The sequence below is a fragment of the Notolepis coatsorum genome, assembly GCF_963971535.1.
Source record: "Notolepis coatsorum genome assembly, chromosome: 6".
NCBI lineage: Eukaryota > Metazoa > Chordata > Actinopteri > Aulopiformes > Paralepididae > Notolepis > Notolepis coatsorum.
Window position 1 is genome coordinate 130,514,106 of NC_140170.1, and position 17,265 is coordinate 130,531,370.

The window sequence follows — 17,265 nt, forward strand, 5'->3', positions numbered from 1 at the left end:
TTTGAAATATTCATAGCATGCCTTAGTTTAGATAATTTACCCACATAATAATCATTAAAATGATTTGCAATCTCACCTGGTTTCGTGAGAATCCATTTGATTCCACTAAGGGTGTGCACACAGTTGTCTTTCGACCCATCATTTCATTAAAAACATCCCATATTTGTTTGCTATCATTTCTCGCATCATATAACCTTTGTTTAAAATAGTCCCTTTTTTTTTTACCTTGTTTAGTTTTGTCACCTGATTGCGTAAAGCACAGTATTTATGCCTGTCATCAATTGAACCAGAACTAACTGAGGCTTTTTTGGCCATCGGGCAGATCTATTTTTGACCATGATTTTTTTTAAAGGAGCATACTTGTTTACAACACTCATATATCTTAACATAAATAAATCCAGGGCAGCTTCAGAGTCATCCTCACTACACACCATGTTCCAATCTATACTGGATATTTCATCAATAAATTAATCTTCATTAAATCTTTTATAGGACCGTGTTAAAATGATTTTAGCTTTAAGTTTTGGAACCTTTGTCTTTCTAGTGACAGCTATTATATTGTGGTCACTGAACCCTACAGGGACAGAGACAGCCTTGTTCAGAAACATTTGTATAAATATGGTCAATGCATGTCCCAGAAATAATACCATCACTGCCTAGACTTATTCTTGTTGGAGATGCAACAATTTGAGACAGATTACAAGCATTTAACATAGAGAGCAACTTATTCTTGTTGTGACATGACTTCACCATCCAGTCTACATTCATATCACCTAACAAGAAGATTGACAGTCTTGCTTTAAAAGTACAATAGTGTTTTAATACTGACCTGAAAACAGTTGATAGGAAATCCGTTGGATATGGTTTTCTCTGCATAGATTTAGGTGATGTTTATCACAATCCAGAATGACGAAAAATAAATTGTATTGAAAGATTCCAGATTTCAGTTTTACCCATTTAGTTTGATCGTTTTTGATAGTTAATGAGTTTGAATCCTTGTGTTAATAACAGATCAATGAAATGGGGATTGCTATTATTTAATTTCCAATCACGTCATTGAGCTGTCATTTACACAACCCCCCCAACATACACACACACACACACACACACACACACACACACAGGCATTTTCTGTAGTATTTTCTTTATCTGAGTTTGTCTGTTCCTGTGTTTCTGCGTGCATGTGTGTGTGTGTGTGCGTGTGTGTGTGTGTGCGCACAGAGAGCTGATCCGCTGTCTGAAGTGGTATATGGACCGCTCTGCTGAGGTGATCAGACAGGACCACATACAGGAGGCAATGAAGGTAAGAGCAGATGACTGGATAGATGGATGAATGGATTAATGGATGAATAGATGAATGGATTTATGATTTATGTATGTTAGGGATGAGCCTGAATCTGAATATGAATTTGGCACAGATAATGAGATGGACACAGATATTTTTATTACACAGATCACAAATGTACACATTTTTATGTTATGAGCTCCATTGATGCAGTGTACTCCATCTAGGTGCACCATCTGTTCACAGTCAAAAACAACCAGTAGGACTGCCTTAAAAAAAAACTACCTGTAGGACTGCTTTCTTTTAGGAAATATTAGTAACTATTTTGAAAGTTGTGCGTCAAAAAGAAAAAGGCTGGCATTTGTCATTTGTTACACCCCTAATGTATATACACAGTATGTATGGATGGATGGATGAATGGGAGGGTGGATGCTTGGAGGGATGGTTGAATGGGTGGTATATTTGATATGTAGGATTTACTTTTCCATTTAAAGGTCAGCCATACTCCACATGTCTAGTGAAATATGATATACTACATTCTACTACACCCCTAGTGAGCATATTTAATTTCCCCCCTCTGCTGCTTTTGATGCATATGTGAGAATTACATACATCAAGGGTGTCAAACGTACAGCCTGCAGGTGGTCCAGTACAGCCCATGGGATGGTTTTGGTTATGAAAAAGAGGTCCATATCAGTGTTGCATGGTATACCAATACTAGAAAGGTATCTCAATACCATGCTGTTAAAAATGGTACTATACCCCATTTTATTAGTACCGGTACTTGACAGTGTTTTAATGTTTGTGTGTGTGTGTGTACAGCATTCAGCTTCCACTCCCTGCAGGCATAGTGGACGTGCCAACCATTTTTCAACATTCATGGTGACAGAATGAGAGGCATGGCCGCAAATACAACAAGTGCTCTTGCCAACTGTCCACGTCTTGTTGACAACACAGATGCACAGAACAATTTCACGTACATAGCCGACAGTCAGGGCAAGCCCACAGACACAAACCCTGCCTGTAAAATATGTTTTAAACCCATGCGGAACAAGGGAGCCAACAACACATCTAACTTGGCAAAGGAGAGGTGTTTTTGTCCAACAGCTAGGCCAGCTGGTCTGTATCCACTCCTTTAAGATGGTGGGGTCCAAGGCAGGGCTCCTCACCTAGCACACAGGTGATCCACCTCAGTGTCACAGCATCAGAGGTTGTGTGAAAGAGACGGAGAGAAAGAGAGGATCGTTTTTACATTACCGTGGCAGGGCAGGCCAGAGGCCACTTTCTGGCAATTCCTGTCAGCTCATTCACTCCACTTGGAGGCATTTCAGAAAGGTCATCTCATCTCATGTTGTGCGTCGAAACCACTTAATTGATTATACATCAATACTTGCTTTGAATGTAGACTCTGAGGATTAAACTCACTTTGTTTCATCATCATTTTTGTAATTACATAGACGTCAAATACGCATACCGGTACTGTACCTTCTTCTGATCTCACATACTCAAGATACTTCAATCAATCACTAAAGCTTATACTTGAATACATTCAGAACATGAACACATATTGTCATATAGAATATTATATTCCAAACATAGTTTTATACGATTTAGATGGTACAGTGTACAGTTTCTACGTCAAATGTATATACACTCTTTTTCTGGACACTTTTTGTATCACAAACAGTACTGTATTTGCAAATCTGATATGTCATAAATGTATAGATGTAGCAGTACTGTCTGTATCTGTATGTCATACATGTTATGATGAATTGAAAATGGGGGACCCTGATGTAAACAAGACGAAAGTCTTTCTCTGGTCTGCATCCCCTTAACAATTGTATGTATTGAGCTGTACTGTACTGTACCCATTCTGCAATCTGTTAATAAACTTTTCAATCAATCAATCAATGGTTTAATCATTGTATTTTTGCTAGAATGTGTGCTGTGTGTGAAGTCATAAAACTTCTGATCTTCCCCTTATCACTTCTTTCCTTCCTGCTGAGTGAATTGATTGATTGAAAACTTTTAACAGATTGCAGAATGGGTACAATACAGTATGGCTCAATACAAACAACTGCTAAGCGGATGCAGACCAGAAAAATACTTTTGTCTTGTTTACATAAGGGTCCTCCATTTTCAATTAATCAAGTTATGAAGTGAAGGGAGATATGGAGTGAGTTCTATCACTTGTTTCTTTCCTGCTGAGTGAAGAGGGAGGGAGTGAGTTGTATCACTTGTTTCTTTCCTGCTGAGTGAAGGGAGAGAGGGAGTGAGTTGTATCACGTATTCCCTTCCTGCTGAATGAAGCGAGAGAGAGAGGAAGTGAGTTATATTGAACCTGACAGCTCCATGATCATCCAGCCACAGTCCTTTTCAACGGATTTGTACCTATTTGAAAGGCTTCTTTGTTCAAAGTCTCTATAGGTGGAAGTGTGTGTGTGTTCATCCTACAGTTTAAATCCATGAGTGAAGCTTACAACATACTAGTTAAACCAGATCATCTGACCACCATGTTTTGTGTAAAAGGGAAATGCTGCTTGGTGAAGAACATATTTATAATATAGTGGTCTGTACTTGATTACTAGCTCACTTTCTTATAACCAAACACAGTCCTTGGCAAATACTGTACCACCATTAGGCTATACAGAAATTATTTGTATGGTATATTTGTATGGTCCAGCCACATACATTAATACAAAAATTAATACATGGAAGTAACCCTTCTTACATGAGCTGTATTATCAGTAGTCTAGTGTCACTTGCATTAGCAAGACTGTGTTAAACAGGAAACCTCATGTGAAAGAGAACAGGCGTCAGGCTATATCAGGCATTAGTTAGCAATCAAAAAGCTAGGCATAGGCCTACATATTTCTTCTCATTTACATTTTTTTTTTCATCAATGAAATATCCTGCCCCCATTCATGTTCCAGGGCCTCTGCCATTATACCAAGAAGAGGCAGGCCGCACGTTCACATGGCATCAAATAATAATGACTACGAATAACCTAGATTTCACCATGTCATGCAGACATGTACTGTAGAACGCTGTCTTCAGCAGACGAGTGCTACTCAACAAGTTGAAATATTCATAGCGTGAGTGTCGCCCTCAAACACTCTTTCATGTGAAAGAGGTCTGTGTGAATTATTGAATAAGGTTTTGATGCAGACTTCAAAGAGGACGTCTTTGGGTTCAGACACTCTTTTTGGATCTTGGACAGCTTGTCTGTGTCCATGTCCCCTGGGTGTCTGTCTGCATGTGTGTCTGTGTCTCAGCGCCAACACCCAGGCCTACTTTTCCCAATAGTATACACTCATTCACCGGCCTGTGAACTACACAGTAAAACTTTAGGGCACCGTTTGCCATAATAAACTATGTGATGAGTGTGTCATAGTAATCAGAACATGACATAATATACAGTGGCAGGTAAACTCAATGTGACACGTGAAGGTGAAGCTGTACACTGGATCAGCCCGGTCTTGCTTCAAATACATTAATAAAGTACTAATCGACCACAGGAAAGCATAATATGAATTATGTAATATGTATTACAAATAATATATATATATGTATGTATGTATGTATGTATGTATGTATGTATGTATGTATATGTATGTATATATATATATGTATGTAGTACATATATTACATGTCTTTTTGTTCAGATAAAGTTTTAAGTTCCCCTCCTAACCCTATCCCTAACTGTATGTCTTAATACCATAACCATATGTTAAAATGAACCTTAACTCTAACTATTATCATAGTTAGATAGGGGTGAGAGCACTCGCCCACGACTGCAATGATTGTTGGTTCAACTCCTGGTTAGAAGTATTGCTGATACATTACTGTTATGGGATGTGGTGGTTGCAGGACCCAAATTGTGCAGACAGAGTGCGAGGAAGTAGACGGGAGATGAACGTTCAAAATAAATAAGTCTTTACTGATGTTGACAAAACATGACACACAACTGTTACACGGACAAGAGAAAACAAAAGACTAGACTAGACCTAACCAGAAACACGAACTTGACAACGAAATGAAAGAGGACCAAAACAAGAACACTAACATACACTTACACATACACACTGAGACGAGCAATACAAAAATAGGTAATGAACACGAGGGCAGAGCGTAGGCTGACAGGAACTAAACAAGATGAGCAGGGCTGAATACATACAGAGGCTCCAAACGAGCCGAGTTGCCGAAGCACTGATACGAGATAATGCTCACACGAGCTGGGTTACGAAACTTACTGATACGAAGGTACAAAACTGTAACAGGAAACAATGAACGAGCGCCGAACACAGGCAGGGCGGAATCATAAATACTAACACTGATTACCAACAGAAACAGCTGGGACAAGACTAGGATACAGAACCACTAACACAAGGAATACATGAGACTAGACTAGAACAATATTACAATAGACAGAATGAATACAACACAGACAAGGACACTAGACTACTAGGGCAGGGAACCTTACAGACACATAACAATAGGCAGCATGACTTGAGAGAACAAAGCAGAGGTTAACATGACAGAGTAAATAAAACAAGACATGAGCAGTAACGCAGACAGGGCACCAGATGGTGCCAGATGATAAATGTTCATGAGCAAAGCCTTGTGACAGGCGATGGAAACGAGACTGTTCAGAATGTTCGAAACGTCCAAAATGTTCAAAATGTCTCCAAAAGGTGGACCACAACAGTACCCCCCTCCCAATGGATGGCTCCCAGACGGGCAAAAAGACCACCCAGGAACGGGCAAGGTGGGGGCCTGGGGCCTCGAAACAAAACGGGGAACGAGAACGGGACGAAGGGGGCGAGGACAGGGAGAGAACTGGGTGGGTGTATGCGTGTTGGCCACGGAGACAGGGGATTGGCGACGAGGGCCGGAAACTGAGACAGAGGGCCGCCGAGGGGGGGCCGGAAACAGAACAGGACCAGGATGAAGGGGGCGAAGACTAGGAGATGTCTGGATGTGTGCGCGTGTGTGTGTGTTCGAAACAGATACAGAGGCCCGGAGAGGGGCACCAAAAACGGGGACAGAGGCCCGGTGAGGCGACAAGCGACAACCCCGGAGCATGACCCCGGACGGGGGCCCCTCCAGGTGTAGACCTCGGGACTGGGCGAAGGACCCCAGACGGGGGTCTCTCCCGGTATAGACCTCGGTGCAGCCCGCGGCATAGAGAGGCGGGACCAGACGAGGAGCCGGGACCAGACGAAGAGCCGGGACCAGACGTGGAAGCAGGCCCGGGTGCTGAGGTAGGACCAGACGAGGAGCCGGGACCAGTCGAAGAAGCAGGCCCGGGTGCTGAGGCGGGACCAGATGAGGAGCCGGGACCAGATGCAGAGCCGGGACCAGACGTGGAAGCCGGACCAGATGACGAGGAAGGGCCGGGCGTGGAGGCCGGGCCGGACGTAGAGACGAGACCAGACGAGACGACCGGACCAGACGACGAGGAAGGGCCGGGTGTGGAGGCCGGGCCAGACGTAGAGACGAGACCAGACGAGAAGACCGGACTAGACGACAAGGAAGGGCCGGGCGTGGAGGCCGGGCCGGACGTAGAGACGAGACCAGATGAGAAGACCGGACCAAACGATGAGGAAGGGCCGGGCGTGGAGGCCGGGCCGGACGTAGAGACGAAACCAGACGAGAAGACAGAGGCAGGCGACTCCCCGGGGACAGGAGCAGGAGCATGACCCGGACCGGACGTCAGGAGCTCCACGGGAGCCGGAGGAACGAAACTGCCATGTGTGCAGCGTGTGTGTGTGCGTTTGTGTGTGTGTGAATGGAGTATGCGCATGTGGTGTGTGTGGTGTGTGTAGCAGGTGACTCCCCGGGGACGGGAGCGGAGGCACGACCCGGACCAGTAGTCAGGATCTCCCCAGGAGCCGGAGACTGAGGTGATTCCCCGGGGACAGAAGCCGCAGCATGACCCGGACCAGACTTCAGGATCTCCCCGGGAGCCGGAGGCGGAGGTGACTCCCCGAGGACGGGAGCCGAAGCATGAGCCGGACCAGTAGTCAGGATCTCCCTGGGAGCCGGAGACGGAGGTGACTCCCCGAGGACGGGAGCCGAAGCATGAGCCGGACCAGTAGTCAGGATCTCCCCGGGAGCTGGAGACGGAGGTGACTCCCCGGGGACGGGAGCTGAAGCATGAGCTGGACCAGATGTCAGGATCTCCCCGGGAGCCGGAGGCGGAACGGGGACAGCCAGGGTCGCACCAGCGGGGGCTAAGCAAGCCGCGGAAGCTAAGCTAGCAGTAAAACTCTGGTTAGCTGCAGAGGCTAAGCTAGCTTCCTGGGCAGTGCTGGCTGCAGGGGACAAACTAGCTGAAAGGTTTTGAGTGCTAGCTGCAGGACCTGTGCTTGCTGCAAGGGCTACACTAGCAGGGGCTAGGTGGATAGTTGAGGCTGGGTTAGCTACCCAAGCAATGCTAGCTACAGGAACTGTACTAGCTGCAGAGGCTACACTAGCCGAGAGGTTTCGGGTACTAGCTGTAGTGACCACCCTAGCAGGCAGGGCCAAGGTGCTATCAGTCGGAGTGACTCTAGTAGGAGGAACAAGGGTACTAGCTGCTGTGACTACACTAGCCGACGGGGCTAAGGCATTAGCAGTAGGTACTCTAGCCTGCGGAACTGAGGTATTAGGGGTAGGAACCCTAGCAGATGGAACTAGAACACTAGCAGCAAGAGCTCTAGCGGAAGGAACTGAGACGCTAGCAGCAGGGGCTCTAGTGGATGTGACTAAAGGGCTAGCCGCAGGGGCTCTAGCGGACAAGACTGAGATGCTAGCAGCAGGGGCCCTAGTGGACGGAACTGAGACACTAGCAGCAGGGGCTCTAGCGGACAGAGTGCAGACAGAGTGCGAGGAAGTACGGGAGACGAACGTTCAAAATAAATAGGTCTTTACTGAGGTTGACAAAACATGACGCACGACTGTTACACGGACAAGAGAAAACAAAAGACTAGACTAGACCTAACCAGAAACAGGAACTTGACAACAAAATGAAAGAGGACCAAAACAAGAACACTAACATACACTTACTGAGACGAGCAATACAAAAATAGGTAACGAACACGAGGGCAGAGCGTAGGCTCACAGGAACAAAACAATAAACAAGCCGAGCAGGGCTGAATACATACAGAGGCTCCAAACGAGCCGAGTTGCCGAAGCACTGATACGAGATAATGCTCACACGAGCTGGGTTGCGAATACTGATACAAGGGTAGGTTCCACGAGCTGAGTTGCCGAAGCACTGATACGAGATAATGCTCACACGAGCTGGGTTACGAAACTTACTGATACGAAGGTACAAAACTGTAACAGGAAACAATGAACAAGCGCCGAACACAGGCAGGGCGGAATCATAAATACTAACACTGATTACCAAACAGAAACAGCTGGGACAAGACTAGGATACAGAACCACTAACACAAGGAATACATGAGACTAGACTAGAACAATATTACAATAGACAGAATTAATACAACACAGACAAGGACACTAGCCTACTAGGGCAGGGGACATTACAGACACATAACAATAGGCAGCATGACTTGAGAGAACAAAGCAGAGGTTAACATGACAGAGTAAATAAAACGACATGAGCAGTAACGCCGACAGGGCACCAGATGGTGCCAGATGATAAATGTTCATGAGCAAAGCCTTGTGACAGGCGATGGAAACGAGACTGTTCAGAATGTTCAAAACGTCCAAAATGTTCAAAATGTCTCAAAGGTGGACCACAACACATTACGTTAATATATTACTTATGGCTATAACATAACGTACATTATGTACCTTTATTCCTGTGGTCGTTTCGTAGTTTGGTTTCTGATGAGACCATGTTGGCTGGATAGAACAAATAAGTGAATTAATGAATAAGTGATTGATTGATTGATTGATTGATTGGTTGGTTGGTTGGTTGGTTGTTTGAATGAGTGAGTGAAAATTAGAGAGGCAGAAAGCTGAATGACTTGTTCTTACTGGATTGATGTGGATTGTAAGAAACATCTGTCTGTGTCTCTCTCTCTCTCTCTCTGACCCCACTTACTGACTTTCTCTGTTTTTCTCCTATTTACTCATCCACATCTGTTGGTATCTCCTCCCTCCCACCCCCACTCTCTGTGTCCTCCATTCTCTTTACCCACCCCCTACCCTCGATCTGACATACACACCTCTCTCTGCATGACGTTGAACAGGCACTGGAGTACCTGTTTAAGTTCATAGTCCAGTCTCGTATCCTGTACTCGCGGGCCACCTGTGGCATGGAGGAGGAACAATTCCGCTGCAGCATCCAGGAACTCTTCCAGTCCATCCGCTTTGTGCTCAGCCTGGACAGCCGCAACTCAGAGACTCTCATTTTCACACAGGTGATGTGAACACACATGCAGACATGTACACTCTTCACACAGGTGATGTGAACACACATGCAGACATGTACACTCTTCACACAGGTGATGTGAACACACATGCAGACATGGACACTCTTCACACAGGTGATGTGAACACACATGCAGACATGGACACTCTTCACACAGGTGATGTGAACACACATGCAGACATGGACACTCTTCACACAGGTGATGTGAACACACATGCAAACATGGACACTCTTGTTTACTGTGTCAACAATTGCTCATATTCACAAGTCATACTCATTTGAATGATTTATTTATGCCCTCATAAATTACAGGCAAGCAGTGGACATAACCATTGTGAATACTATCAAATATTCAAAGAATTAGCATATGCACACAGTTAACAGTTGGGTTTAAAAAGCAACATTTCCTTGATAGAACCCTGAACAATACCTTGCCAACTGTCTGGTTCTTCTCTGAATAAGACCATCCATCTGAAAGACACACATACACATACAGTACACACACAGTGTATACACACACACACACACACACACACACACACACACACACACACACACACACACACACACACACACACACACACACACACACACACACACACACACACAAACACGTGAAGGAGTGATACTATCATCATTGATTTCAACTGTTATTTTCAGCAGTGGGACTTTGTTTAGCTTCTGCAAGAAAATCCTGTTTCCATTTATTCACAGCTGACACCACTGTTCCTGCTAATGCTATTTGATTTTCTTTAACACATCTTCTAATTGTATATCTGTACTTTCAGGGTAGTTTTGTTTGCTTGTAGTTTAGATTCTTTCCCCCTCCACTTTTTTTTATATATTTTTTTATTCTAGCTATTTGTTATGTTTGCTTGTAGTTTAGACTCTTTTCTGACTGTTAAGCTCTTGCCGATTGTATTTTGTTTTGCTTGTAGTTTAGTCAATCTAATTCTGTCTCCTTTACTTCCCACTCTCTACCTCCACCCTGGGTCTATCCTTCCTCTGCCCCTTATCTATCCACCTCTTCCTTTCCTCTATCCCTCCATCCTTATTTTGGCCCCTATGGTTCCCCTTGGGCCTCTTACCTCCGTGCCCTGAATCCCAGGCCCCCAACCAAACCCAAGCACTTGGCCCTGGCCCTACCTCCCTCCCAGCCCCTGCCCCAGGCCAAATCCCAGCAGCCCCTGCCCCAGGCCAGGCTCCCGGTAGTGGGCAAGCTGTCAGCTGTGCTCAGGCCTGGAGCTCCAATGCTTTGCGGCCCTCACCTTTGTCTGTAAGTAGATTGTGTGAAGTGTGAACGTAATGCCCAAGACTCCTCTTTCAATGACTCTAACCACACACACACACACACACACACACACACACACACACACACACACACACACACACACACACACACACACACACACACACACACACACACACACACACACACACACACACACACACACACACACACAAACCCTCAACACACTCATCCTCTTGGCTTGCATAGAGAAAGAACCGTGTGTGTGAAGTGTGATTATGAAGATCAAGAGTCCTAATCCACCTCTGTCGTGATCCTAACCTCTCATGCAACACTTAATCCCTACCGTTTACACACACACACACACACACACACACACACACACACACACACACACACACACACACACACACACACACACACACACACACACACACACACACACACACACACACACACACACTCAGAATCCATACATACACTCTCCCCATTCTTCATAAGTAAATGTTTGAATGAAACCACAAAAACCCTTGTGCAAAGTGTTATTAGAGTCTGCATCCTTCCTACCCTCACACACACACGCACACACGCACGCGCGCACACACACACACACACACACGCACACGCACACGCACACGCACACGCACACACAACCCTGTCTGCTCCTGAAAGACACCACAATCACACTACAATGACACAACCACCTTTGTGTAGTAAGGCTGTGTGTCTACTGGGGACTGCCATGGCTATAAACAGATGCTTGAAGCTTGAGAAGTGCTGGTATTTGCTACTATTGTTGCTAGGTGACTATTGAGAACCCCTTAGAGGCGCAGTGCTCCTTTGCTGAAAGTTAAAATATTTTCAACTTGTGGTGATCAGTGTTTAACGAGTGTTAAAGGAACACGCCAACATTTTGGGAAATTAGCTTACCGTCTTCTCCAGAGAGAGACAAGAGGATAGATACCAGTTTCCTCTCTGTCCGTTCAGTAGAACGCTATCTGGCTGCACGTTAGCCTAGCTTAGCACAATGAATGGAAGCGGACATGACCGGTGAGCCTAGGCATTGTCCAACTAACACCTCTCCCGAAGGCTAACCGGCCATGTCCGCTTCCATTCATTGTGCTGTGCTAGGCTAATGTGCAGCCAGATAGCTTTCTACTGAACGCACAGAGAGGAAACTGGTATCTATCTTCTTGTCTCTCTCTTGCCGTGTTCCATTAAGCGGTCAGCTCAGTGTGGTCGGGGTAACATGCAACCGAGCAGCCGCTCCGATTGCTTCCATTGAAATTAAGGAGAAAAACAAGCTGGTGCTGAAAAGACGGGTCCTTAGTGGACCTGAGTAAACACAGACTCTACCTCTACTTCCTGTCAGTCCTATAACCTCTCACATGTACAGTATATACACACATTCTGACTGCTTCCCTGACACACAAACACATACACTCATCATCTACCCCCTGGAGATTCACAAGATCATTTACTTAGCTCACCCCTCACCACAGCTCTCTGTCTCTTACTGCTCCTCTGCCCCTAAACACTACTGCCTACTCACCACCCCCTCCCAATACCACCCTGTGTCCCCAACCCCACCCCAACATCTTCAAGGATCATTTCTTTGTATTATTGTAATTAAAAATGTATTATCACTGAGAGTATTACCTTCATGTCATATTTTAACACCCAGTCACCACCTCCCAAAACACCAAGCCTGTTCCTTATCAAATATACCACTCTGTCCCAAGTCACAACCTACTATACTGATCCCTCAACCCTGGCTACCCACACTGCAGTCTGTAGGCGGTTTGTATGACCATCCAACCTCAGAAATATCTCATTATCATCCTCCTCCTCCTCCTCCTTACTAATCAACTGGTTTGCCTCCTTTGATGTGCTATGTTTCATTGTGTACATTTTGTTTTCATCACTCTTCCCTCTGATTCTGTCTCGTAGCTAAAAGAGAAATCACTTCTTTACTTGTTCTCCTTCCCTCCCTGAAGCGTCCTCTCGAGTCTCCATCTCAACCTCAGTATGAGTCTGCTGCTGTCCTGTGGTTTCACTACACATCCATTTGTTTTGGATTAACTTCACATCTTCTCTCACTCTATTGTGTGTTTTTTTTTGCCTTTCACCTGAATCGTAAGCGTGCTGCCGCTGGATCCTTGCACTGTGTTGTGTGATGGTGTGCAGCCTACTGCTGTGTGTTTCATTTATATGTTGTCCACCACTGTTTGCCTCCCCATTACTCAACCCACACTCTTGATTAACAAATCCCTGTTGGACTGCCTATCTGAGACTCTCTCTCTTTCTCTCTCTCTCTCCTCTCTCTCTCTCTCTCTCTCTCTCTCTCTCTCTCTCTCTCTCTCTCTCTCTCTCTCTCTCTCTCTCTCTCTCTCTCTCTCTCTCTCTCTCTCTCTCTCTCTCTCTCTCTCTCTCTCACTCTCTCTCTCTCTCTCTCCTATCTCTCTCTCCTCCCCCTCTCATCTCCAGGCTGCCTTGTTGAATTCCTTCCGGCCATCTTTGATGAGCTGCTCCAGATGTTTACGGTTCAGGAGGTGGCAGAGTTTGTGCGTGGTACTCTGGGCAGCATGCCTTCCACCGTACACATCGGACAGTCCATGGACGTGGTCAAACTACAGTCTATAGCCCGCACTGTGGACAGTAGACTCTTCTCTTTCCCTGGTAAGTGATTAAGAGACACACACACACTTTGAGCTCAAGGCTACTGCACAGCAGAACAGACTAGTAGAACAGCATGAGGAGCTGTCCCTGGTGCTGATGTCACTGGCCCTTTCTGGCTGTGTGGAGCTGTCCCTGGTGCTGATGTCACTGGCCCTCTCTGGCTGTGTGGAGCTGTCCCTGGTGCTGATGTCACTGGCCCTCTCTGGCTGTGTGGAGCTGTCCCTGGTGCTGATGTCACTGACCCTCTCTGGCTGTGTGGAGCTGTCCCTGGTGCTGATGTCACTGGCCCCTCTCTGGCTGTGTGGAGCTGTCCCTGGTGCTGATGTCACTGGCCCTCTCTGGCTGTGTGGAGCTGTCCCTGGTGCTGATGTCACTGGCCCTCTCTGGCTGTGTGGAGCTGTCGCTGGTGCTGATGTCACTGGCCCTCTCTGGCTGTGTGGAGCTGTCGCTGGTGCTGATGTCACTGGCCCTCTCTGGCTGTGTGGAGCTGGTGCTGATGTCACTGGCCCTCTCTGGCTGTGTGGAGCTGTCCCTGGTGTGACCCTGCTGTCTCAAAGCTCATGCCATCTTTGGAGGATCACTTGCAGCAATTTGCATTGAGTGATCGATCACTTGCAGCAATTTGCATTGAGTGATCACTAAAACTGAGGAATGGATGGAAAAGAAGAAGAAGAAGAAGAAGAAGAAGAAGAAGAAGAAGAAGAAGAAGAAGAAGAAGAAGAAGAAGAAGAAGAAGAAGAAGAAGAGAAGAAGAAGAAGAAGAGTTGAGGTTACTTCCATGATGGTTGTGAGATTTTCAAGACTTCCAATCCATCTTTTAACACAAAGATCCACCTGTCAACACACACAGTCAATGGGAGTGATCCTCTACAAATGGTGGCTTGCCCCAGAAATCAGCTTCTCAAACCCTATAGTAGCTCACAACCACATTGTGTGTGTGTGTGTGTGTGTGTGTGTGTGTGTGTGTGTGTGTGTGTGTGTGTGTGTGTGTGTGTGTGTGTGTGTGTGTGTGTGTGTGTGTGTGTGTGTGTGTGTGTGTGTGTGTGTGTGTGTGTGTGTGTGTGTGTGTGTGTGTGTGTGTGTGTGTGTGTGTGTGTGTGTGCGTGTGTGTGTTTCTCCAGAGTCTCGTAGGATTCTCCTGCCGGTGGTTCTGCACCACATCCATCTTCACCTCCGTCAGCAGAAAGAACTGCTCATCTGTTCTGGAATACTGAGCTCCATCTTCTCTATCATTAAGACCAGCTCACTGGTAAAACACACACACATGCACGCACGCACACACACACACACACACACACACACACACACACACACTGTCTACTCTATCTATCCCTCCATCTCTCTTTCTCTCTTTCTCTATCTCTTTCCATTTATTATGTCCTCACCCTCATTTTCTCTCTGCTATCTGTACCCCCCCTCATCTCCACCTTATTTTTCTCTCCCTCTCTCTCCGCCCTCCCTCTCTCTCACTCTTTCTCCTTCCCTTCCTCTCTCCCTCTCTATCTCTCTCTCCCTCTCCATCTATCTCTCTCCATCTCTCCCTCCCTCCCTCCCTCCAGGATTCGTCAGTGCAGGAGGAAGTGGAGATGATGGTTGAGTCTCTATTGGACGTTCTGCTCCAGACCCTGCTGTCAATCATGAGCAAGAGCCAATCGCAGGAGGCGGTAAGGGGTCAACGCTGTCCGCAGTGCACCGCGGAGATCACTGTTAGTAACTAACAATACGACTACTACTACTGCTGCTATCACTGCTTCACTCTTTCAGCCATCCCTCCCTCCCTCCCTCCATCCATCCATCCATCCATCCATCCCTCCCTATCTCCCCCCTCCATCCATCCATCCATCCCTCCCTCCCTCCCTCCATCTATCCATCTATCTATCCATTCATCATCTCTCCATCAATCCCTCCATCCTGCCATCCATCCATCCTTTCATCCACCCATCCATCCATCATCCCTCCATCCTGCCACCCATACATCCATCTATCCATCCATCCATTCATTCATATTCCTATTAATATCCACCCCTCACTGTTCCACCATGCATCATCACACCGCTCCTCCTCTCCCCACTCTCTGCATGCTCTTACTTTTGCTTATGTTTTATGTCTAGCCAGGCTTCTTATATTTTTTGTAAATATATTTCTGGAAGGTATAGTATTTTGTTGGTCTTACTTATAGAGTGATGTCTAGTATTGATAGTTGTGACTATGTTTTATCCTGTGTAGTATTGCTATTTATGACTCTATGTAGAGTAATTGTGTTTAGTATTGATATGTATGGCTCTATGTAGAGTGATGTCTAGTATTGATAGTTACGGCTCTATGTAGAATGATGATGTCAAGTATTGATAGTTATGACTCTATGTAGAGTGATGCTGTGTAGTATTGATATGTATGACTATGATGTAGAGTGATGGTGTGACTCTGTAGAACATATTTTTAGAGCTTTTAATTCACTGCTGTATGAAAACCATGCGTCTCTCCAAAAGGTTGGTTTCACTCTGTCCAAATATCATGAAACCTATCACATGAACTACCAATCTAAACTTTCAGTTTATGAAAAATCACTCAAATTGGAGTTACGAGGTTTTCACATCATATCATCACCTTTCCTCCATCTTTGTTATCCCAACCTCTCATTATCTCCTCCTGCATGCGCTTTGATTGGTCACTGGCTGCTTCCTAGAGCCTTTTGATTGGCTGATATGTCTATCCCTGTCTTCCTGTCGGCAGGGAGAGTATGTGTCCTGCCTCCTGTCTCTCATTCGCCAGATGACGGACATCCACTTCCAACACCTGTTGGAGAACTTCCAGAGTAAAGATGAACTGAAGGTAGGGAGGGAATGAAGGTCTAGAGTGCTTATAACAGAGTTCTAGTGTGCACGTTGGGGTTTTAGGTTGTATGAAGTAGGGGTCTAGATAGCTGGTTCCCGGCTGTATATGTACACTATACTTTGCTTGCTTCATATCACAGCCGGGCTAATTAACATAGACTGAAATTTACTTTAGATCTCTCGGACAACGGTACGCTATGCCATTTTATTTTACTTACTTACTTAGCATTTGTAGGCTTATCACATATGCAGCTGCTTTAGTCATACAGAGCAAACCTATTCATGTAAATCTAATCTGTACATAGACCCTACTTGACATGCACATATATTGTAGAGCCTGATTCACATACAGCTCTCCTACACATGCATTATGTAGTGTAGCTGCTTTGACATGCACATAACCTGTAGTAGGTCATGCACATTTCCTCTTTTCTCATTTATATGTAGGAGCTGGATTGTGCATGCGCAGTATGCATTTGAGATTAATTTAATTTAATGTTTATTCAACCAATTAAACCAGGCAAGTTAACATATCCACATGTGCATCATCACATAATTTTTGTCTACATTTAGTCGCATAAGTTTTAGTCAATAGTCAGATTTTAACATAATGGTTAACATAATGCACATTTCCCATACAGAGAATAGACAAATGGTGGACTGCACCTTTAAGAGCTAATCACATGATTCAACATTGCAACTGGTGCCAGGTCATCTAAACAGCGCTTATAGATAGATTCTAGAAAATCCTACAATTATTATATTATGTGTTATATATAGAGAGTGTCAAAATAATGTTAGAAATAGTTACTTTGAGTTCATGCAGAGG

The 17,265-nt window shown here is 45.3% G+C and overlaps 1 protein-coding gene across 1 annotated transcript in view; it reads left to right on the forward strand.

Moving 5' to 3' along the window:
- The window catches only part of LOC311229667 (dedicator of cytokinesis protein 3-like), a gene marked incomplete at both ends in the record, with an annotated part of 403,980 nt that overhangs the window by 289,964 nt on the left and 96,751 nt on the right, over positions 1-17,265 (forward strand). Inside the window, 2 exon segments of the mRNA XM_084315742.1 lie at positions 1,222-1,303; positions 9,493-9,663. Of these exon segments, the coding sequence (XP_084171868.1) occupies positions 1,222-1,303; positions 9,493-9,663 (253 nt within the window).